The 23,467-nt window shown below is 37.9% G+C and overlaps 1 protein-coding gene across 1 annotated transcript; it reads right to left on the bottom strand.

The window, feature by feature from the left end:
* Positions 1–1,506: 1,506 nt before the first annotated feature.
* On the bottom strand, positions 1,507–4,659 carry LOC122476892 (deoxyuridine 5'-triphosphate nucleotidohydrolase, mitochondrial-like). The gene is made up of 2 exons (XM_043569778.1): positions 4,253–4,659; positions 1,507–1,651 (listed from the first exon to the last, which is right to left on the bottom strand). Exons 1-2 carry the CDS (start codon positions 4,623–4,625, stop codon positions 1,542–1,544), a joined length of 483 nt encoding a protein of 160 aa, XP_043425713.1. The 5' UTR covers positions 4,626–4,659; the 3' UTR covers positions 1,507–1,541.
* Positions 4,660–23,467: the final 18,808 nt, after the last annotated feature.

Genomic DNA, 23,467 nt, shown 5'->3' with positions numbered 1-23,467 from the left:
TTTGTGAATTCCCCAAATATCTTTTCCTATATATTTCTAATTTAATGGCATCATGTTCAGGGCCATATTTGATATGCTTCCAACCCTTTTAAACTAAACTGTTTTAAACATTATTTTTTCCAGTATTTCTTGTAAGATAGGTCTCTAACTATAATTCTTTTTGTTTGTTTGTTTGTTTATCTGGGAATGTTTAAATTTTTTCTCGATGTTTTGAAGGATAGTTTTGTGGGATATAGTTTTTCACTGCCAGTCTTTTCCTTTTCCTTTAAGTTCATTAAATATGTCACATACTACTTTCTTTTGGCCTCCAAGTTTTCTGAACAGAAATCAGCTATTAAATATTTGAGAATTATTTGTATGTGATTAGTAATTTTTCTCTTGCTGCTTTCTTTTCTCTTTCTGTCATTTGGCAGTTTGACTATTACATACATAGGTGTGGATATCTTTGTCCAACTTAGACTTTGTTGAATTTCTTGGATGTATAATTTAATTCTTTTAATCAAATTTGAGAAGATTTGGTAATTATTTCTTCAAAACATATTTGCTCTTTCATCTCTCCTCTTTTTCTGGATTGTTCTTTTATTGAAAAAATTCTCCTTGGGTTGCTGCAAAGCTTTGCTTAGTAATAGAATTCTTTAAAAAAATATTGATTTTTACAATTTTGCTAGTGCTTTAAATGGCTTTATAGAACAGCAGATTTTTAGAGATGTTCTATTTATCATCCCAGAGATCACATGCTTATCTCATCTTTTATTTTTTACATTTGTTCTGCAAAATTAATACAGAATAATAGTTTGAATACCACTAATACAATTATCCAGATAATACCTTTTTATCAATTTAATTACATGAGGATTATTTTTAAATAACTTTAAATAAATCAAGCATATCAGTTTAAAATTGAAGAATATACCTTTAGCAAATATACAAGGACTTTCATGAGTAATCATTATCTCATTATTTCTTATGAAAACCTGGGGAAAGTTTTACTACTTTTATTTTGAATATAAAAAAATCAAAACAACATTAATAAAAAAGCAAGAAAAATAACCCACCTCAAACCCACTGTTATTCTGACAACTCAAATTTCCATTTTTTCTTGCTTTCTTACCTCCTTACCCACAAATATCATTTTTATATAGTTGTGATTATAGGAAAAGTTTCATTTTATACGTTTCAATCAATGAACTTTATAAGAATTTACCACGTTTGCTAAACACTCTTGCTAATTATAGATTTAATGAATAACTGATATTTTATACAGGATGTATATCATAATCTACATGTATTACTGGACATTGTTTTAAATAGTAGTAAAATGAGCAAATTCGTGCATTTATATATATTTTTTCATTGGCTTACATTCTTTGCCTAAATTTATAGGATGATAGCTATCAGGTGAAAGAGTAAGAACATTTATATGTTTCTACATAATTATTGCATTATTTTTTTTAATTTTTTAAATTTTATTTTTATTTTTTTAAACAAAGACTATTTTTAAGAAAAGTATGTTTTCTCATTTTCTATTCTTGGCATAAGTTTTAATTCTTCCCAAAACCTCCTGAACCCCTTTCAGTGTCATCCAAAACCTGAACTTCCTCTATTTCTGGATCAAAAATCCGTTCACAAATGAGCTGTGCAATTCGATCACCCTTTTTTTATTTTTTTTATTTTTATTTATTTATTTATTTTATTTTTTATTTTTTTTATGAAATTTACTGACAAATTGGTTTCCATACAACACCCAGTGCTCATCCCAAAAGGTGCCCTCCTCAATACCCATCACCCACCCTCTCCTCCCTCCCACCCCCCATCAACCCTCAGTTTGTTCTCAGTTTTTAACAGTCTCTTATGCTTTGGCTCTCTCCCATTCTAACCTCTTTTTTTTTTTTCCTTCCCCTCCCCCATGGGTTCCTGTTAAGTTTCTCAGGATCCACATAAGAGTGAAACCATATGGTATCTGTCTTTCTCTGTATGGCTTATTTCACTTAGCATCACACTCTCCAGTTCCATCCACGTTGCTACAAAAGGCCATATTTCATTTTTTCTCATTGCCACGTAATATTCCATTGTGTATATAAACCACAATTTCTTTATCCAATCATCCGTTGATGGACATTTAGGCTCTTTCCATAATTTGGCTATTGTTGAGAGTGCTGCTATGAACATTGGGGTACAAGTGCCCCTATGCATCAGTGCTCCTGTATCCCTTGGATAAATTCCTAGCAGTGCTATTGCTGGGTCATAGGGTAGGTCTATTTTTAATTTTCTGAGGAACCTCCACACTGCTTTCCAGAGCGGCTGCACCAATTTGCATTCCCACCAACAGTGCAAGAGGGTTCCCGTTTCTCCACATCCTCTCCAGCATCTATAGTCTCCTGATTTGTTCATTTTGGCCACTCTGACTGGCGTGAGGTGATATCTGAGTGTGGTTTTGATTTGTATTTCCCTGATAAGGAGCGACGCTGAACATCTTTTCATGTGCCTGTTGGCCATCCGGATGTCTTCTTTAGAGAAGTGTCTATTCATGTTTTCTGCCCATTTCTTCACTGGGTTATTTGTTTTTTGGGTGTGGAGTTTGGTGAGCTCTTTACAGATTTTGGATACTAGCCCTTTGTCCGATATGTCATTTGCGAATATCTTTTCCCATTCCGTTGGTTGCCTTTTAGTTTTGTTGGTTGTTTCCTTTGCTGTGCAGAAGCTTTTTATCTTCATAAGGTCCCAGTAATTCACTTTTGCTTTTAATTCCCTTGCCTTTGGGGATGTGTCGAGTAAGAGATTGCTAAGGCTGAGGTCAGAGAGGTCTTTTCCTGCTTTCTCCTCTAAGGTTTTGATGGTTTCCTGTCTCACATTTAGGTCCTTTATCCATTTTGAGTTTATTTTTGTGAATGGTGTGAGAAAGTGGTCTAGTTTCAACCTTCTGCATGTTGCTGTCCAGTTCTCCCAGCACCATTTGTTAAAGAGGCTGTCTTTTTTCCATTGGATGTTCTTTCCTGCTTTGTCAAAGATGAGTTGGCCATACGTTTGTGGGTCTAGTTCTGGGGTTGCTATTCTATTCCATTGGTCTATGTGTCTGTTTTGGTGCCAATACCATGCTGTCTTGATGATGACAGCTTTGTAGTAAAGGCTAAAGTCTGGGATTGTGATGCCTCCTGCTTTGGTCTTCTTCTTCAAAATTCCTTTGGCTATTCGGGGCCTTTTGTGGTTCCATATGAATTTTAGGATTGCTTGTTCTAGTTTCGAGAAGAATGCTGGTGCAATTTTGATTGGGATTGCATTGAATGTGTAGATAGCTTTGGGTAGTATTGACATTTTGACAATATTTATTTTTCCAATCCATGAGCAGGGAATGTCTTTCCATATCTTTAAATCTTCTTCAATTTGCTTCATAAGCTTTCTATAGTTTTCAGCATACAGATCCTTTACATCTTTGGTTAGATTTATTCCAAGGTATTTTATGCTTCTTGGTGCAATTGTGAATGGGATCAGTTTCTTTATTTGTCTTTCTGTTGCTTCATTGTTAGTGTATAAGAATGCAACTGATTTCTGTACATTGATTTTGTATCCTGCAACTTTGCTGAATTCATGTATCAGTTCTAGCAGACTTTTGTGGAGTCTATCGGATTTTCCATGTATAATATCATCTCATCTGCAAAAAGTGAAAGCTTGACTTCATCTTTGCCAATTTTGATGCCTTTGCTTTCCTTTTGTTGTCTGATTGCTGATGCTAGAACTTCTCATTCTATGAAGCCAGTATTACTTTGATTCCTAAACCAGATAGAGACCCAGTAAAAAAAGAGAACTACAGGCCAATATCCCTGATGAATATGGATGCAAAAATTCTCAATAAGATACTAGCAAATCGAATTCAACGGCATATAAAAAGAATTATTCACCATGATCAAGTGGGATTCATTCCTGGGATGCAGGGCTTGTTCAACATTTGCAAATCAATCAACGTGATACATCACATTAACAAAAAAAAAGAGAAGAACCATATGATCTTGTCAATCGATGCAGAAAAGGCCTTCGACAAAATCCAGTACCGTTTCTTAATACAAACCCTTGAGAAAGTCAGGATAGAAGGAACATACTTAAAGATCATAAAAGCCATTTATGAAAAGCCCACAGCTAACATCATCCTCAAGGGGGAAAAACTGAGAGCTTTTTCCCTGAGATCAGGAACACGACCAGGATGCCCACTCTCACCGCTGCTGTTTAACATAGTGCTGGAAGTTCTAGCATCGATCACCCTTTTTGACTTCAAACTTTTCTTTGCCAAAATTAAATAGTACAACACCCACATTTTGTCTATAATCTTCATCTATGACGCCAGCTCCTACATCTATGAAGTGTTTCGCAGCCAAGCCAGAACGGGGAGCTACTCTTCCACAGCACCCAGAAGGAAGAGCTATCTGAATGTCTATTTTCACAAGGGCTTTTTCCATAGGTGGTACTGTATAATCATAGGCACTGTACAGGTCGTAGCCCGAGCCCTGCGTGGACTCCTTACTCGGGGCAGTGGCGTGCTCAGAGAGCCGGACAAAGCCGGGCCGCTTGGCGTCCTCCGCAGGTGGAGGCCGCTTTCTGGGGGTGATGGTGGGTGTCGCTTCAGAGCAGGGCATGGCAGAGCAGAACGAGAGAAAAGAGGGAACAAGTGGACTCCTTGCATTATATATTTTTTTAAGTAATATCAATTCGAAGGCCAAGTTTCAATTAATTACTCTAACAGTTTCAAACCATTATCATTATGTATTCTAGTGTTTGGCCTAATTTAATGTATATGTAACATGATATTCAAAGAAGTGGTTTTTGATTTTATGATTGCTAGGGAGATCACATACATGTTTATGCAATCTGTTTGAGATGATATTTGCTGTCATGGTCATTAAAAGCTGGTTTAGATAATTAGATGAAAATATTTTTATATATGTGTTCTTTTATGTAATCCCAGGTTTCCATCTGACACTGTAAATACTCAGTTGAAAGGATATACTTTAACATTTCTTAGAGGCAGGTCTGCTTACTCTGAATTCTTTCTGCTTTTATATATCTGAAAGTGTCTATTTCACCTTTGTTTTTAATATGTATTTTTGCTGTGTGAAGAATTCTAGATGACACTATTTTTCTTTGAGTATTTTAGACGTTTTCCTTCTCACTTACATTGCTTCTGATTGAAAAAATCTCATGTCAAGCTTTTTTAATTTTTATTTGTCGTGTCAAACTTTTCTTTCTTACTCTGCATGTAATCTGTCTTTATTCTCTGGCTGCTTTTAAGATTTTTATACCACTGGTTTTAGGCAATTTGATTATGATGTGCTTTGGTGTGGTTTCTTTTTACATCTGTATTTTGGGTTGGTTAAACTTCTGGGAAATGAGCTATTACAGTTTTCATCATTTTTTGAAAAGTTTCAGCCATATTTCTTTAAATATTTTTCTGTATCCTCCATCCCTTATCTTCTTCAGGGAATCTAATTACATGCATTTATGGCTACTTGAAGTAGTCCTGCAGTTCACTGATGCTTTGTTCTTATATACATATATATATATATATATATATATATATATATATTCTATCTATCTATCTATCTATATCTATATCTATATCTATATATAATTTTTTTAGATAGTTTCTTCCTATGCCCATTTTATAGATAATGTTAAGGGGAAGTAATTCAAGGTCACTGAAAGAGACAGGATTACAACCCATATATCTTGGGTCTCACTCAAGTGTTTTTTATTTTTACTTTTTTTTTTCTGAAATTTATTGACAAATTGGTTTCCATACAACACCCAGTGCTCATCCCAAAAGGTGCCCTCCTCAATACCCATCACCCACCCTCTCCTCCCTCCCACCCCCCATCAACCCTCAGTTTGTTCTCAGTTTTTAACAGTCTCTTATGCTTTGGCTCTCTCCCATTCTAACCTCTTTTTGTTTTTTTTCCTTCCCCTCCCCCATGGGTTCCTGTTAAGTTTCTCAGGATCCACATAAGAGTGAAACCATATGGTATCTGTCTTTCTCTGTATGGCTTATTTCACTTAGCATCACACTCTCCAGTTCCATCCACGTTGCTACAAAAGGCCATATTTCATTTTTTCTCATTGCCACGTAATATTCCATTGTGTATATAAACCACAATTTCTTTATCCATTCATCCGTTGATGGACATTTAGGCTCTTTCCATAATTTGGCTATTGTTGAGAGTGCTGCTATGAACATTGGGGTACAAGTGCCCCTATGCATCAGTGCTCCTGTATCCCTTGGATAAATTCCTAGCAGTGCTATTGCTGGGTCATAGGGTAGGTCTATTTTTAATTTTCTGAGGAACCTCCACACTGCTTTCCAGAGCGGCTGCACCAATTTGCATTCCCACCAACAGTGCAAGAGGGTTCCCGTTTCTCCACATCCTCTCCAGCATCTATAGTCTCCTGATTTGTTCATTTTGGCCACTCTGACTGGCGTGAGGTGATATCTGAGTGTGGTTTTGATTTGTATTTCCCTGATAAGGAGCGACGCTGAACATCTTTTCATGTGCCTGTTGGCCATCCGGATGTCTTCTTTAGAGAAGTGTCTATTCATGTTTTCTGCCCATTTCTTCACTGGGTTATTTGTTTTTTGGGTGTGGAGTTTGGTGAGCTCTTTACAGATTTTGGATACTAGCCCTTTGTCCGATATGTCATTTGCGAATATCTTTTCCCATTCCGTTGGTTGCCTTTTAGTTTTGTTGGTTGTTTCCTTTGCTGTGCAGAAGCTTTTTATCTTCATAAGGTCCCAGTAATTCACTTTTGCTTTTAATTCCCTTGCCTTTGGGGATGTGTCGAGTAAGAGATTGCTAAGGCTGAGGTCAGAGAGGTCTTTTCCTGCTTTCTCCTCTAAGGTTTTGATGGTTTCCTGTCTCACATTTAGGTCCTTTATCCATTTTGAGTTTATTTTTGTGAATGGTGTGAGAAAGTGGTCTAGTTTCAACCTTCTGCATGTTGCTGTCCAGTTCTCCCAGCACCATTTGTTAAAGGGGCTGTCTTTTTTCCATTGGATGTTCTTTCCTGCTTTGTCAAAGATGAGTTGGCCATACGTTTGTGGGTCTAGTTCTGGGGTTTCTATTCTATTCCATTGGTCTATGTGTCTGTTTTGGTGCCAATACCATGCTGTCTTGATGATGACAGCTTTGTAGTAGAGGCTAAAGTCTGGGATTGTGATGCCTCCTGCTTTGGTCTTCTTCTTCAAAATTCCTTTGGCTATTCGGGGCCTTTTGTGGTTCCATATGAATTTTAGGATTGCTTGTTCTAGTTTCGAGAAGAATGCTGGTGCAATTTTGATTGGGATTGCATTGAATGTGTAGATAGCTTTGGGGAGTATTGACATTTTGACAATATTTATTTTTCCAATCCATGAGCAGGGAATGTCTTTCCATTTCTTTAAATCTTCTTCAATTTCCTTCAGAAGCTTTCTATAGTTTTCAGCATACAGATCCTTTACATCTTTGGTTAGATTTATTCCTAGGTATTTTATGCTTCTTGGTGCAATTGTGAATGGGATCCATTACTTTATTTGTCTTTCTGTTGCTTCATTGTTAGTGTATAAGAATGCAACTGATTTCTGTACATTGATTTTGTATCCTGCAACTTTGCTGAATTCCTGTATCAGTTCTAGCAGACTTTTGGTGGAGTCTATCGGATTTTCCATGTATAATATCATGTCATCTGCAAAAAGCGAAAGCTTGACTTCATCTTTGCCAATTTTGATGCCTTTGATTTCCTTTTGTTGTCTGATTGCTGATGCTAGAACTTCCAGCACTATGTTAAACAGCAGCGGTGAGAGTGGGCATCATTGTCGTGTTCCTGATCTCAGGGAAAAAGCTTTCAGTTTTTCCCCGTTGAGGATGATGTTAGCTGTGGGCTTTTCATAAATGGCTTTTATGATCTTTAAGTATGTTCCTTCTATCCCGACTTTCTCAAGGGTTTTTATTAAGAAAGGGTGCTGGATTTTGTCGAAGGCCTTTTCTGCATCGATTGACAGGATCATATGGTTCTTCTCTCTTTTTTTGTTAATGTGATGTATCACGTTGATTGATTTGCGAATGTTGAACCAGCCCTGCATCCCAGGAATGAATCCCACTTGATCATGGTGAATAATTCTTTTTATATGCCGTTGAATTCGATTTGCTAGTATCTTATTGAGAATTTTTGCATCCATATTCATCAGGGATATTGGCCTGTAGTTCTCTTTTTTTACTGGGTCTCTGTCTGGTTTAGGAATCAAAGTAATACTGGCTTCATAGAATGAGTCTGGAAGTTTTCCTTCCCTTTCTATTTCTTGGAATAGCTTGAGAAGGATAGGTATTATCTCTGCTTTCAAACGTCTGGTAGAACTCCCCTGGGAAGCCATCTGGTCCTGGACTCTTATTTGTTGGGAGATTTTTGATAACCGATTCAATTTCTTCGCTGGTTATGGGTCTGTTCAAGCTTTCTATTTCCTCCTGATTGAGTTTTGGAAGCGTGTGGGTGTTCAGGAATTCGTCCATTTCTTCCAGGTTGTCCAATTTGTTGGCATATAAGTTTTCATAGTATTCCCTGATAATTGTTTGTATCTCTGAGGGATTGGTTGTAATCATTCCATTTTCATTCATGATTTTATCTATTTGGGTCATCTCCCTTTTCTTTTTGAGAAGCCTGGCTAGAGGTTTGTCAATTTTGTTTATTTTTTCAAAAAACCAACTCTTGGTTTCGTTGATCTGCTCTACAGTTTTTTTAGTTTCTATATTGTTTATTTCTGCTCTGATCTTTATTATTTCTCTTCTTCTGCTGGGCTTAGGCTGCCTTTGCTGTTCCACTTCTAGTTCCTTTAGGTGTGCTGTTAGATTTTGTATTTGGGATTTTTCTTGTTTCTTGAGATAGGCCTGGATTGCAATGTATTTTCCTCTCAGGACTGCCTTTGCTGCGTCCCAAAGCGTTTGCATTGTTGTATTTTCATTTTCGTTTGTTTCCATATATTTTTTAATTTCTTCTCTAATTGCCTGGTTGACCCACTCATTCGTTAGTAGGGTGTTCTTTAACCTCCATGCTTTTGGAGGTTTTCCAGACTTTTTCCTGTGGTTGATTTCAAGCTTAATGGCATTGTGGTCTGAAAGTAAGCATGGTATAATTTCAATTCTTGTAAACTTATGAAGGGCTGTTTTGTGACCCAGTATATGATCTATCTTGGAGAATGTTCCATGTGCACTCGAGAAGAAAGTATATTCTGTTGCTTTGGGATGCAGAGTTCTAAATATATCTGTCAAGTCCATATCATCCAATGTCTCATTCAGGGCCCTTGTTTCTTTATTGACCGTGTGTCTAGATGATCTATCCATTTATGTAAGTGGAGTGTTAAAGTCCCCTGCAATTACCACATTCTTATCAATAAGGTTGCTTATGTTTATGAGTAATTGTTTTATATATTTGGGGGCTCCGGTATTCGGTGCATAGACATTGATAATTGTTAGCTCTTCCTGATGGATAGACCCTGTAACTATTATATAATGTCCTTCTTCATCTCTTGTTACAGCCTTTAATTTAAAGTCTAGTTTGTCTGATATAAGTATGGCTACTCCAGCTTTCTTTTGGCTTCCAGTCGCATGATAAATAGTTCTCCATCCCCTCACTCTCAATCTAAAGGTGTCCTCAGGTCTAAAATGAGTCTCTTGTAGACAGCAAATAGATGGGTCTTGTTTTTTTATCCATTCTGATACCCTATGTCTTTTGGTTGGCGCATTTAATCCATTTACATTCAGTGTTATTATAGAAAGATACGGGTTTAGAGTCATTGTGATGTCTGTATGTTTTATGCTTATAGTGATGTCTCTGGGACTTTGTCTCACAGGGTCCCCCTTAGGATCTCTTGTAGGGCTGGTTTAGTGGTGACAAATTCCTTCAGTTTTTGTTTGTTTGGGAAGACCTTTATCTCTCCTTCTATTCTAAATGACAGACTTGCTGGATAAAGGATTCTTGGCTGCATATTTTTTCTGTCTAGCACCCTGAAAATCTCTTGCCAATTCTTTCTGGCCTGCCAAGTTTCAAAAGAGAGATCAGTCACGAGTCTTATAGGTCTCCCTTTATATGTGAGGGCACGTTTACCCCTTGCTGCTTTCAGAATTTTCTCTTTATCCTTGTATTTTGCCAGTTTCACTATGATATGTCGTGCAGAAGATCGATTCAAGTTACGTCTGAAGGGAGTTCTCTGTGCCTCTTGGATTTCAATGCCTTTTTCCTTCCCCAGTTCAGGGAAGTTCTCAGCTATGATTTCTTCAAGTACCCCTTCAGCACCTTTCCCTCTCTCTTCCTCCTCTGGGATACCAATTATGCGTATATTATTTCTTTTTAGTGTATCACTTAATTCTCTAATTTTCCCCTCATACTCCTGGATTTTTTTATCTCTCTTTTTCTCAGCTTCCTCTTTTTCCATAACTTTATCTTCTAGTTCACCTATTCTCTCCTCTGCCTCTTCAAGCCGAGCTGTGGTGGTTTCCATTTTGTTATGCATTTCGTTTAAAGCATTTTTCAGCTCCTCGTGACTGTTCCTTAGTCCCTTGATCTCTGTAGCAAGAGATTCTCTGCTGTCCTGTATACTGTTTTCAAGCCCAGCGATTAATTTTATGACTATTATTCTAAATTCACTTTCTGTTATATTATTTAAATCCTTTTTGATCAGCTCATTAGCTGTTGTTATTTCCTGGAGATTCTTCTGAGGGGAGTTCTTCTGCTTGGTCATTTTGGATAGTCCCTGGCGTGGTGAGGACCTGCAGGGCACTTCCCCTGTGCTGTGGTGTATACCTGGAGTTGGTGGGCGGGGCCGCAGTCAGACCTGATGTCTGCCCCCAGCCCACCGCTGGGGCCACAGTCAGACTGGTGTGTGCCTTCTCTTCCCCTCTCCTAGGGGCGGGATTCACTGTGGGGTGGTGTGGCTCGTCTGGGCTACTTGCACCCTGCCAGGCTTGTGATGCTGGGGATCTGGCGTATTAGCTGGGGTGGGTAGGCAAGGTGCTCGGGGGCAGGAGGGGCAGGCTTAGATCGCTTCTCCTTAGGTGATCCACTTCAGGAGGGGCCCTGTGGCAGCGGGAGGGAGTCAGATCCGCTGCCGGAGGTTTGGCTCCGCAGAAGCGCAGAGTTGGGTGTTTGCGCGGAGCGAGCAAGTTCCCTGGCAGGAACCGGTTCCCTTTGGGATTTCGGCTGGGGGATGGGCGGGGGAAATGGCGCTGGCGAGCGCCTTTGTTCCCCACCAAACTGAGCTCTGTTGTCAGGGGGCTCAGCAGCTCTCCCTCCCTTTGTCCTCCAGCCTTCCCGCTTTCCGAGCAGAGCTGTTAATTTCTGACCTCCCAGACGCTAAGTCGCGCTTGCTGTCGGAACACAGTCCACCTGGCCCCTCCGCTTTTGCAAGCCCGACTCGGGGGCTCTGCTTGGCCGGCGAGCCGCCCCTCCGCCCCGGCTCCCTCCCGCCAGTCTGTGGAGCGCGCACCGCCTCGCCGCCCTTCCTACCCTCTTCCGTGGGCCTCTGGTCTGCGTTTGGCTCCGGCGACTCTGTTCTGCTAATCCTCTGGCGGTTTTCTGGGTTATTTAGGCAGGTGTAGATGGAATCTAAGTGATCAGCAGGACGTGCGGTGAGCCCAGCGTCCTCCTAAGCCGCCATCTTGTCGCAACTCCAATTTTTACTTTTTTAACTTAAATCAAGATTTAGGCTTACAGAATCAAAATATCATTCAGATAAAAATAAAATTTAAACAAGTTTCTTTGTGTCATATATACAAAAGCATATTTCTTACTCTTCAAACTGAATTTTTGGTGTTGGGAAGTTATAACTGGACACATAAACTTAAGCCCTGTCTTAATTATTTACTGTTAGGCGTTTATGTGGCAGCACCCAAACATAATTCTTGTAGAAAACTTAAAGCATCTCATTTCCACACCCTAATCTTACAGATAGTAGAGCGGCTTCACTCTGTATGGCCCAAAATAATAAAAATCTGGTGTTTTATCTGTTAAGAGACCATGTACAAAGTTGTGACCAAAAAAAAAAAAAAAAAAGGAAGCCAAGGTTGGAGGTTGATAAGGATTCTCTGCCCATTTGCTTACTTCTGGGCCAACTACCCCCTTTATATAGGTCATCTATGCCATCCTACTTCCTGATCCCATTGCATACTCACATAACTTATTTAGCTTCCTCCTGGAAATTGAAATTTTACTCATAAAAAACTGACCTCATTCTGGATTTAAACCGATTCATTAATGACAGCAGAGGAATTAAAATAATCATAAAAACCAATTTTGATACTAGATTTGTGCTACAGATATTTTAGACATTGTTTCATTTAAATTAATCCTTACAAAAATAAGAGGAAGATACTATTAGCTTGTTTGCAGATGAGGAACCAAAGCTCATAGAGGTGAATTGAAGTGATGGAGTTAGGATTTGAAGTGCAGCATTTGGACTAGAGTGTGCCACTTTTCCCATTCAACTACATTTTATCTTAAAGATAAAGATGAGACTGCACTATTTTCAATTGTTTATGTTAACCTTATTAATGATCTCATGGTAGGAGTATATATTATTACAGGGAATAAGCTTTAATTTAAGTGGATGCAGTTCTGATTGATCTTAGATAATAGTCAGGAACTGGTAATGTTTATGAAGAATCAGGAAAGACCAGACTCTGTGTAAGGTGTCCTATCCCACGAAAAACCACCTTAGGAAAGCCTATACTCCTATTGTCCTTCAATACTTTCCCTCAAGCCCTGCCTCAGCCTCAGAATATGTCTTCTGGCACAGGTGAAAATGACCAGGCATCCCCCTCTAAGCTATCACGACAATGAAACAGAGCATTTAGACACAGGTTTCAACATGTAAAAACACTATTGTTAGTGCATATGAAAGACATCCTTCACCTTTATTCCACATCTTATTCTTACTTTATCCCACTTCTCACCCATCCTTCACAGAAACCCTATTTCTGTTTATCATTTCACCCCTCACCTTGTCTCCTTTCTTCACCCTATCCACAGGTGTGAGAAGGCCCAAAGATGGAAAAGGGATCAAGGATAAGTTGAGACAATCTGATGTTTATGTCTTAGGTAAAAGTTCATATTTAATGGTTTTTGTTTGTTTTTGTGCTTCAGGATACATGTCAAGATACTAATCAAAAATAACTGAGAAAACAACCATTTCAAAAAGTTGTGTTCCATAATTTATAAGCTCTGGTATGTTCCTTCTAAGACACTGGCACTCTAGCTTTTTTGGGGGGGGTTATGGGACCATGGACATGATTAATTTCTTCAATAAACACTAAGGGAAAGCTGCTTTTGTGCCTATAGTTGTGCAAGTAGTGGTACAAATAGAGAGTTCAACACCATTCCTTACCTATAGAGAGTTTCCAATGCAGTGTGAGAGATAAGCGTTGAACAAGTAGATCTGCAGACAAATACACATTTACAGATTGCATAAATGTTTCCAAAGAAATGAATAGAGCATTTGTAGATGCTGGATGAAGCAACATAAGGATGGTGGAAAAGTGGTGGTAATTGTGAAAATCTGGGAGCAGAAGATAAAACGTTGACAACCATCCATGATCTATAGCCTTTATCACATGCAGGCTTCCTCACATTTTCCCTCTCCCTTTGCTAATCGTCATGAGATCTTCCAGCTTGTTCAGGCCATATCCTACTTTTAAAGGTACTCAAAAGGGCCTATTTACTCTGATATTTTGTAGAAGTGCAGTCTTCACTCTTTGCTCTTCTTAAGGCTCAAAACCAATACCTCAAGCCCAAAGAGGACCTTATCTAGTCCCAAATTCTCACAACTTGAGCACAACTAATGTGGACGTTATTTAACATTTCTATTTCCATACTACTTCTGCTTTGGATATGGATCCACTCCAAGCTGTTGATGTCTTTCCTGTCCTTTTGTTTTATTATTCCTATGGGCCTATGGCAGGTGTCCTGGGTGGCTTAAGTTCATTGCTGCCTTTCTTTCCTGGAAAAGGTTCAACTAATATGGGACCCACATCAACAAGGCCCTAAGAAGGCTCAACCTAGTCTGCATTTAACTTTCCAAACCTATTTTAGGAGTCGCCTCCATTTTCTTTTGTTTTGGCCTTATCACCTTTCAGGTTTCCCTTTGCTCAGTGCATATTTGCCTTATAACAGTAATATACTGTATTAAAATTGTTTACTCATGTGTTTCACCCTTAGACTGGGAGTCTATTGAAGGCAAATATAAGATTTGATTTATTTTGTTTTCCAAGTAACTAGCACAGGGCTTGATAAATAAAAGGTAGAACTAAATTCCAGCTGCTGTCATAATAGATTCTGTTACTTTCTCTAGCCTATAAATATTCATGGTCTTTTAACCCAGTAACTCTACTTTTATTAAAAACATTCAGGAACACCTGGGTGGCTCAGTCCATTAATCGTCCTTCAGCTCACGTCATGATCTCATGGTTCATGAGTTCAAGCCCCATGTCAAGATCTGTGCTGACAGCTCAGAGCCTGTAGCTTCAGATTCTGTGTATCCCTGTCACTTTGCCCCTCTACTGCTCATGATCTTTCTCTCTCTCTCTCCCTCAAAAATAAACATTAAAAAAATTATGAAAACATCCAAAGGAAATAATCATAAATGAAAACAGATTTATATACAAGACTTCTCATTGTAGTGTTATTTGTAGTTGTGAAAAATTGTAAGTAATCTAAATGCTCAATAGTAAAGAATCAGTTAAATGCACTGGTACTATTAAGCTGTTAAAATCATGATTTTGAAAACTATCAACATGGGAAAATGTTTAAAATATGTTCAATGAAAAACTTGTTATAAAGCCATTACAACAAATTAAATGTACTTTATGATCTTAAATTTGTAAAAAGCAAAATACACACACACACAAATTATATATTATACAATATGAATTAAATATAGAGAAAAGGAAATTCACCAGCACTTTAAGAGTAGTATTTGGCAATTATATGTTTATTTTTTCTTTATGTTTTTATGTATATTCCAAATTATTTATCATGAATATATGTTTATGTTCAGAAAAAAAATACTAAGTGTATGGATCCCATAACTGATTATATATCATTATGTATGATCTAATCGAAGCAGAATAAATTGGCATGGTTGACTGTCCTAGTTCTGGGCTTAGCACACATATTGATGTAGCTGGTCCCGCTGAGTTGACTGGACGCCGTGTGCCACTATTGACACTAACCTAACTGTAGTGCTCATTGGTTTCTGAAGCCCCTAAGCAGTTGCTACCACATTCCAATCTTTTTCCTGTGCAGAAAATGCCTTTCTTATTTTTTTTCAAGTGTCAACTCAACTCACTTTGAATCCTTTTTCTTTTTTCTATTCCTTGGGGTAAAGAGGGTTGGTAAAGACATCTTCCTTCTGCCTGATGCAATCTGCCTATTACCAGGCAACTAAGACTTTGGAGAGTCATGTCTTAAGATAATTCTCTTGTACAGAAAACTAAAACAAATGTAAATTAATTAATGTGGATTAATAAAATGGAAAGTGGGGAATGTATACAAAATGAAGCCAAACAATTTTTGCATATGATTAAAAATTATTGAAATTCTGCTTCCAAGTCCCATTAAAAAAAAAACTTGGAATAATATCAGAACAAAAGAGAACCTTGCTGACCCTGGCATGGACATCCAGGGCTTAAGGAATTTCTAACAAGTCTTTGGAAACAGAACTTTACAGAATAAGAGTTGAAAGCAGGTTCTGGCACAGCCAGAAATTGTCTAAACTGGAGTGTCACAGTAGTTTAATTCCTGCCATCACACACATTCTCTTTTTTATAACTTTTTTTAAAATTTATTATTTTAAATTTACATCCAAATTAGTTAGAATATAGTGCAACAATGATTTCAGGAGTAGATTCCTTAGTGCCCCTTACCCATTTAGCCCATCCCCACTCCCATAACCCCTCCAGGAACCCTCAGTTTGTTCTCCATATTTAGAGTCTTTTCTGTGTTGTCCCTTTCCCTGTTTTTATATTATTTTTGTTTCTCTTCCCTTATGTTCATATGTTTTGTCTCTTAAAGTCCTCATATGAGTGAAGTCATATGATTTTTGTCTTTCTCTGACTAATTTCACTTAGCATAATACCCTCCAGTTACATCCACATAGTTGCAAATGGCAAGACTTCATTCTTTTTGATATATATAATACTCCATCACAAACATTCTTTACTGTGGGTAAAAAACAGGACTAGGTTTCCCACAGAAAATCATGCATAATAATTTAGAAGTGGAAGGATTATGATCTAATTAGATCCCCTCCCATCATACAGATGAGGACACTGAAGCATACAGAGAGTTAGGACATAGTCCACGTTCTCCAAGTCAGTCAGTGTGAGAGGAAGATCTGGGATCTTGAGGCTCATCCTCAGGTTCCATGGAGTAAACCTATGTCTGTGAGCTAGACTGTTATGCAAGGCAAACTACATTTTGGCTTAGCACTCTATAGCTACTCTGCCCCAACTAAGGGCAACATTCAATAGACTCCCTTGTAGTTAAGCCTGGCTTTCCTCACCCATCCACATCTTTAAGATGCCCAGATTTTGTTCTCGTTATTAATGTTGGATTTACTTACCAAATAAAATCGTCTCACCAACTGATGCCACTCCTTTGCCTCCTCACATGGAGCTGATTACAATTCCAGCCTTTGAAGACAATCTTAATTGCCCAGTTTTATAATTCCTGGAACACGGGCTAGGAAAATGTTTAAGTGTATACTCTATAATGAAGTGATCTAATGGGGTCTCCTTTGCAGAAGTCTTCCAACGTGTTGAGTAGTTTCTGTTACAACAGGGCATATGGGTCCAGGACACCAACTTTGGAGGATGTTTCACTCCACCAAGATTAGCTATCTTTCTATCCCCCTTTCCCACTGAGAACATTTTTTTTTGGTAGAGCCACAATGGCCAGGTTTGAAATCTGAAGCCATGGCACACAGTGACCAAAATATTCAGCCTGGGTTTTGAGATACTCAAAACAGATGGTTCTTTGACGTCTTTTTGGCTTCACAACTATTCTCATTCTCTTTCTTCTTAGGCCAGTCCTGTAAACAAGCAGCCAGTTTCCTGTCCCAAGGTAGATGGAAATATTTTCATTGAGACTTGTGCTAGGACATTTTGGATTGCCAGTTTCTTGTTTGCTGCTTCTTTGGCTGGTATTGTGTTTACAGCTAGCCCTGGAAGATGAAACCCAGGAATCAATTTAGAGATATGCTTATCTGCTCTTGGCTCCCAATTGTGGTAGGAGGAATAGTTAAAATCACTTAAGTCTGAATGCCTAGACTAGGAGAAAATCGAATAAAGGGACGAATTCATGGTGTTTTTTAGTTAGATGTGAGGGGGATAGTAGTGTAACTAAAATGTTTCCCTGAAGGGGAACTGATAGAGGGAAACCAAAAGTGGGAGTGAAAACAATGGACAGAGAAACACCTCAAGAGTTAAACTTGGTGTATTGAAAATGGTACTGGGATGAGAGTTTGGAGACCCGAGCTCTGATATATAGGCTCTGTGTGACTTTAGGTGAGTCTCTCTTACTATTTCCTACTACAGTATTTTCTCCATGCTTCATTTGTTCATCTTTAGCATGAGAGTATTGACATAGATCATTTATTAAGGGTACTCCTAGCTTTGGTCTTTGAAGATTCCAGAATTACAAGAGCAGTTCTGGCTCTCCCACTGTCTTTGGCCTGGCACATCCCAGCCTTGTAAATGAGAACTGCCAAACCTTGGCCAATAGCAGAAATAGAAATACATAATATGGTATATGGACTTTCCCGTGAGTAAAAATGCCAGATAAAAGTTCAGTGAGCAGTACTTAGCCCCACAAAAGTAAAGAGAGGTCATGGAAGGGAGGAGAAGGAAAACACTCTTAAGATAACAGCCAATGAGAACAGGGGAAGCTGATAAAGATTACTGGGCTGAGGGCTCTGGAAGGAGGTCTCTTTTTTAGAAACAGTTAACGTGCCCATCCTGGCTGGGGGACGGAGAGCAACTTTTTATTCATGGGTTCTGCACCACCTTTCGGAAACTCTGAGGGGAGATTCGGACATGTGATTGTTCATTATATTCACCCTGTCATTCAACTACTCAAGAATTCCAGAGGCTTCTCATGACTTATCGATTTATGCATCTGTCCAGTCTCCTTTACTCAGATTTCAAGGCTAATAACTCTATTTTTCTCCTTTTCTCCTCTTTCTACAAAAGACTCATATTTCTTAGTCTTCTTAGTCTTTTGTAGATCAGATATTCATAGAAGTATGATCATAATCACTGTTCCTACACTGGATTGGAAGTCAAAAAATCTGGGTTGTGGTATTCTGATACTTGTGCTGTCATCATAGGATATGGAATTGAGAAAACTGTGTTGAGTACACCTAGTATATGTCAGAAACTGGTGCCTACCTTTTCCGTAGATGCTTCACAATTAAATGGTACAACAATCCTTTTAGTAAAATATTGTTTTCTTTGACTTACAGATGAGGAAATTGACACTAAGAACAAGGAAGGATCTTGGCTTTGGTCTTTCAGGGATACTTTGGCAGAGTAAAGCTCTTTCTAATATAATATGCTTCTTCTCCTCTAAAAAAGAAAAAGAAAAGAATTGATGAACTTTTAAATTAAGAAGTACCAAATGTAAATGAGCTTAAATTTCAGTGAAAGAAATTAAGTTTGACTTAAATAAGAACTTCCTTAGAGTTAGGGCTCTTGGACACCAAAACCATCTGACAAGAGCCTTGTACTACCTCTTCCTTCAACAAATGAATAAATTATCTAGAGTCCCCACCTCCATTTAATAGTATTCTCAAACCCCAGTATTGAATGAACCATATTAGTCACTTGGTGCACTTTTCACTTGATTTTCAAGGAGTCAGGAGGAAGGACAAAATATCTTGAAGTAACTTCCCCCACGATTAGTGTTTGCTTGCAGCAAGCACATGGACCAAATGTTAGGTTGATGAAAGCGACAAAGCTTTCTGAGATTGACTCTGGAGGGGAAAAAAAAGAGAAAGTGACAAAGCTAGCCTTGAGCTGGGCTTAGAAGGAGGGTGATGAGACACCTGCATTTCTTGCATTGATTGGATTAAGCCACATGCAGTGGGAGCTGTGGAGGCCAAAACAACAAGCAAGGAAGACATAACTTCAAGAGTCTTTCCTTCCCATATGTATCAAATATGTGGAATTTAAGAAACAAATGATCAAATGGAAAAAAAGAAAGAGAGGCAAACCAAGAAATAGACTCTTAGCTATAGAGATCAAACTGATGGTTACCAGAAGAACAGTGTGGGGAAGATGGGTTAAATAGATGATAAGGATTAAGGAGTGCACTTGTTGTGATGAGCACTGGGTGTTTTATGGAAGTGTTGAATTACTATAATGTACACCTGTATTATAACTAACTGGAATTCAGATAAAAACTTGAAAAAAAAGTAAAAAAATAAAAAAAAAACAAAAAAAATAAGCATTCTGAGTATATAATGAGTGTAATTCTGCAATTTTCCTCATGATGATTATTTTGGAGGTTTTTATTTTGTTTTATTTTTAACATAAAGTATCAGGTTGTTTTTAAAAATTCTTTTTTGACGGTGTCTGGGTGGCTCAGTCAGTTGAGCATCCGACTTCATCTCAGGTCATGGTCACACAGTTCCTGAGTTCAAGCCCCGCATCATGTTCTGTGTGGAAAGCTCAGAGCCTGCAGCCTGCTTTGGATTTTGTGTCTCCCTCTCTCTGCTCCTCCCCTGTTCATGCTCTCTCTCTGTGTCTCTCAAAAATAAAAATAAAAAAATAAATTCTTCTTATTTATTTATTTATTTGTTTGTTTATTTATTTATTTATTTTGGTGTATCTGTTTGCTAGTGTCCTAGTCTGACTATTGTCTACCTATTTGGTGATCCAGCACCAAACCCTGTTTCAATTTTATCCTCCCCACACTTGAAAAACCTTTCTCTTTCTCAATCTCTGGGGCACCAGACTTATGATGATCTGGAGTTGAATTTCTCAGCCTACCCTCTCCTATGCCCAAACAGGGCATCTCCCAGTTCTATAAGAAATTTCTTTGAATGAGTTACCTTGAATGTCTCCAATACCGTTTGAATGGATTTCCAAAAACTCTTCTGCTTTAATCAGTGAGAGGTAAGGAAAATATTTTCCAAGTAAACAGGTCCAGAGAAGGGAAGTGATTCAACTAAGGTACTCTGTGAACTGCTGCACTCAAATCCTTGCCTTGTTTCTCCACCTTTAACTCCTCACAGGAGAGTCCATGTCTTAGAATATGGACTTGGGTAAGAAAAACACAGAAAAATTAGGGCTTAATTAGCTGTTTTAAATTGAAATTTTTCTACCTATATGTGTTCTTGGTTCAAGTTTTTAAATAATAAAGATTACTATTCCATTTATTTAAGATGTTTCTATTTGTTGATGTCCTAGTTTAAAGCCATAGGAGATATTGTTTATAATAATGCCTGAACTTCAAGCTGTCAGATTGAGTCTTCTCCCTTAAGACTCTAAGACATAGTTCATAAACTATGGGGCTCAGATATGGGGTATTATTTGATGTTTTAAAGTGTGTATTCTGTTCAGACCTTTTTTTTTATTCAAGTGTAATTAACATAGAGTATTATATTAATTTGGGGTGTACAATATAATGATTCAACAATCTATACATTCTCAGTGCTCATGATAAGTACACTCCTTAATTCCCATCACCTATTTCACCTATTCCCCCACCTACCTCCCTTTTGGCAACCAATAGTTTGTGCTCTATAGTTAAAGAGTCTGTCAGAGAAAGGCAAATACCATATGATTTCATTCATATGTGGAGTTTAAGAAACAAAACGAATTATCATATGTGGAAAAAAGAGAACAACAACAACAAAAAAACAGACTCATAACTCTAGAGAACAAACTGATGGTTACCAGAGGGGATGTGAGTGGGACGAGGAGGTGTTGGGGATTTAGGAGTGCACTTGTGATGAGCACTGGGTGTTGTGTTAAAGTGATGAATCACTAAATTGTACACCTGAAACTAATTATCACACTGTATGTTAACCAACTGGAATTTAGGTAAAAACTTTTAAAAAAGAGTCTGTTTTTTCATTTGCCTCTTTTTTACCTTTGTTCATTTGTTTCTTTTTTATATTTAAATTCATGTTAGTTAACATATAGTGTAGTATTGGTTTCAGGAGTAGAATTTGGTGATTCTTCACTTACATATAACACCCAGTGCTCATCCCAATATGTGCCCTTTTTAATTCCCATCACACATTTAGCTCATTCCCCCACACACTTCTGCTCCAGTAACTCTCTGTTCTCTATATTTAAGAGTGTCTTATGGTTTGTCTGCCTCTCTCTTTTTGTTATTTTATTTTTCCTTCTCTTCCCCTATGTTCATGTTTCATTTCTTAAATTCCACATATAAGTGAAATCATATGGTATCTTTCTCTTATTGACTTATTTCACTTGGCATTATACCCTCTAGATCCATCCAAGTTGTTGCACTTATTTATATTTTAATGTAAACTCTTGGCTAGAGCTTAGACTATTTTCATGGTGGAACTAGAACAAGTAATTTCTTTCTTTATCTTTTCACTAGTGGCTTATCCCAAGGGGTTACTATGCTTCCATCTCTTCTGTAGACATTGCCACTTAATAAGATCACACTTACTGTGTGACTTTGAGTAGCTGTATCTGCAAAATTGAGGCAATGAACAATGATGTATATGTATTCTTTCAAGATGATTTAAATGGTGAGAATATTCTTTGGAAACTAAAAAAAAACCCTGCTACACATTTGGGACACAGAAAGCTGAGAATCTTTCTAGGAAGTGAATTTTGTCCAGAAAATTTTTCTCAGCTTCCACTTGCTCTCCCTATGAAAAGCTCTGGACTCAGGCCCAACTGTTCTCAGAAGGGGGCCAACCTGATCCTAGTTCTTTACGTATGTAGTGAAAATGAGCTATGTTTGGTTCTCGAAGCTTCTCTGGCCTCCTATCTGGCTCAGGTCTTAGATTTATCCCAGTCCAAAAGTAAGTTTAAGTAGATGAGTGACCAAGGAACTGTGGTGATTTTATGGTTGGACATTAAACCTAAAGAGAAGACTGATTTCCTCTGAAATGGCAAAAGAGAAAGAAGATAGAGAAGGCTCCATGGAAGTATTGGGTGTGAAAGGCTCTGAAGATACACACCTTCTGAGTGAAGATTAAAAAAAAAAAACAGAATAAAGAGGTAAAAATAAGATCCACTGTCAGAGGAGTCTTCCCTTTGGGTATGAAAGGAAAGGACAGAGGTAGGTGGGAGATGTGGCCTAGAACAAGAGCATGAATGAAAAAGAATGAGCAGGTTTTACTAATTCCATAGGAATATGTGATGGCGCAATATGGCAATGTGGCATCTGTCTGCATTTCTATAGTATGGGATTCAGATAAAGGGATTTATAGGTTTGCATTACCAGGGCCAGTCATACCTTACCAAAAAGTCCAATTTCAACTCTGAGCATTATACGTTAAAATGAACACAGATAAAATGGAGTATACTTTTATGCAGAGACAGGAAAAAGAGGAAGAAATTTGGTTTCCTTGAGAAATAGTTGGAAAAGTGAGGTTTTTTTGTTTGTTTTAACCTGGACACCAGAAGATATAGTATTTGGCCAGGGAATACATAGTAGATAAATAGATTACTTGTTTTCCCATAGAGCTAATACCCATGGGTAGAAGCTACACACAGAGGTGGATTTCAACTCAAAATAGGAAAGAATTTTCTGACAGTCGTCTAGACATAGAATGTGATTCTCAAAGCATAATGAGTTTATAGTTACTGGAAGTTAACACCAAGAAGTTAGAAGGTATTTAGGCAAATATTCTCAAAAGGAGACTGGGGCCTACAAGGAGTTGGGCAAGAGGAGACTGGTATTTACTCCCAGGCCTGAGATGAATATAAATGATTTTAGTAGAAAATCAGCTTGAAACAATGAGATCTTATTCAAAAAGACAGAGCTACATTATTACCCCTTTCCATACCACTTTTCATATATTTTAGAAAAGGCAATCTGTTTCCTGTAACATATTGCCTACAGAGACAATTGAAAACCTTTGATCTTTATGTATTTCTTCAGATTCCCCTAAGAACAATTCATATATTAAAGATACACTCTGGAGAACTTAGCCTTAAAGAAAAATATCTCAAGAGATCCCAAAATGGTAGATTCAAAGGAAATAGTTTTACAAATGCAACTGCAGGTTGCTGTCACTGAGCAAGTTGTACTGTGACTGGAGGCATACTCCTGTACCCCAAAAGAGAGAATGGTGGGGTCTGAGCCAACCCTCATTCTCCAGAAGTAATTGGCAGACCTGGAGAGTGATTTGACCCTTATTTGTCAGGAAATAGAACAAAAAGGGTCAATTGCATTATTATTCAAGATACTGTGGTTT

This window comes from Prionailurus bengalensis, chromosome X (genome assembly GCF_016509475.1).
Source record: "Prionailurus bengalensis isolate Pbe53 chromosome X, Fcat_Pben_1.1_paternal_pri, whole genome shotgun sequence".
In the NCBI taxonomy this organism is placed as follows: Eukaryota; Metazoa; Chordata; class Mammalia; order Carnivora; family Felidae; genus Prionailurus; species Prionailurus bengalensis.
The sequence above is the reverse complement of the archived record's forward strand: the minus strand, read 5'-3'. Positions and strand labels throughout refer to the sequence as shown.

Coding starts and splice junctions, on each gene's coding strand:
- LOC122476892 (XM_043569778.1), bottom strand. CDS start 4,625: ATGCCCTGCTCTGAAGCGACACCCACCATCACCCCCAGAAAGCGGCCT. Junction 1,652..4,252: donor AAAGTTTGAAGTCAAAAAGG/GTGATCGATGCT, acceptor AATAAAAAAAGG/GTGATCGAATTGCACAGCTC.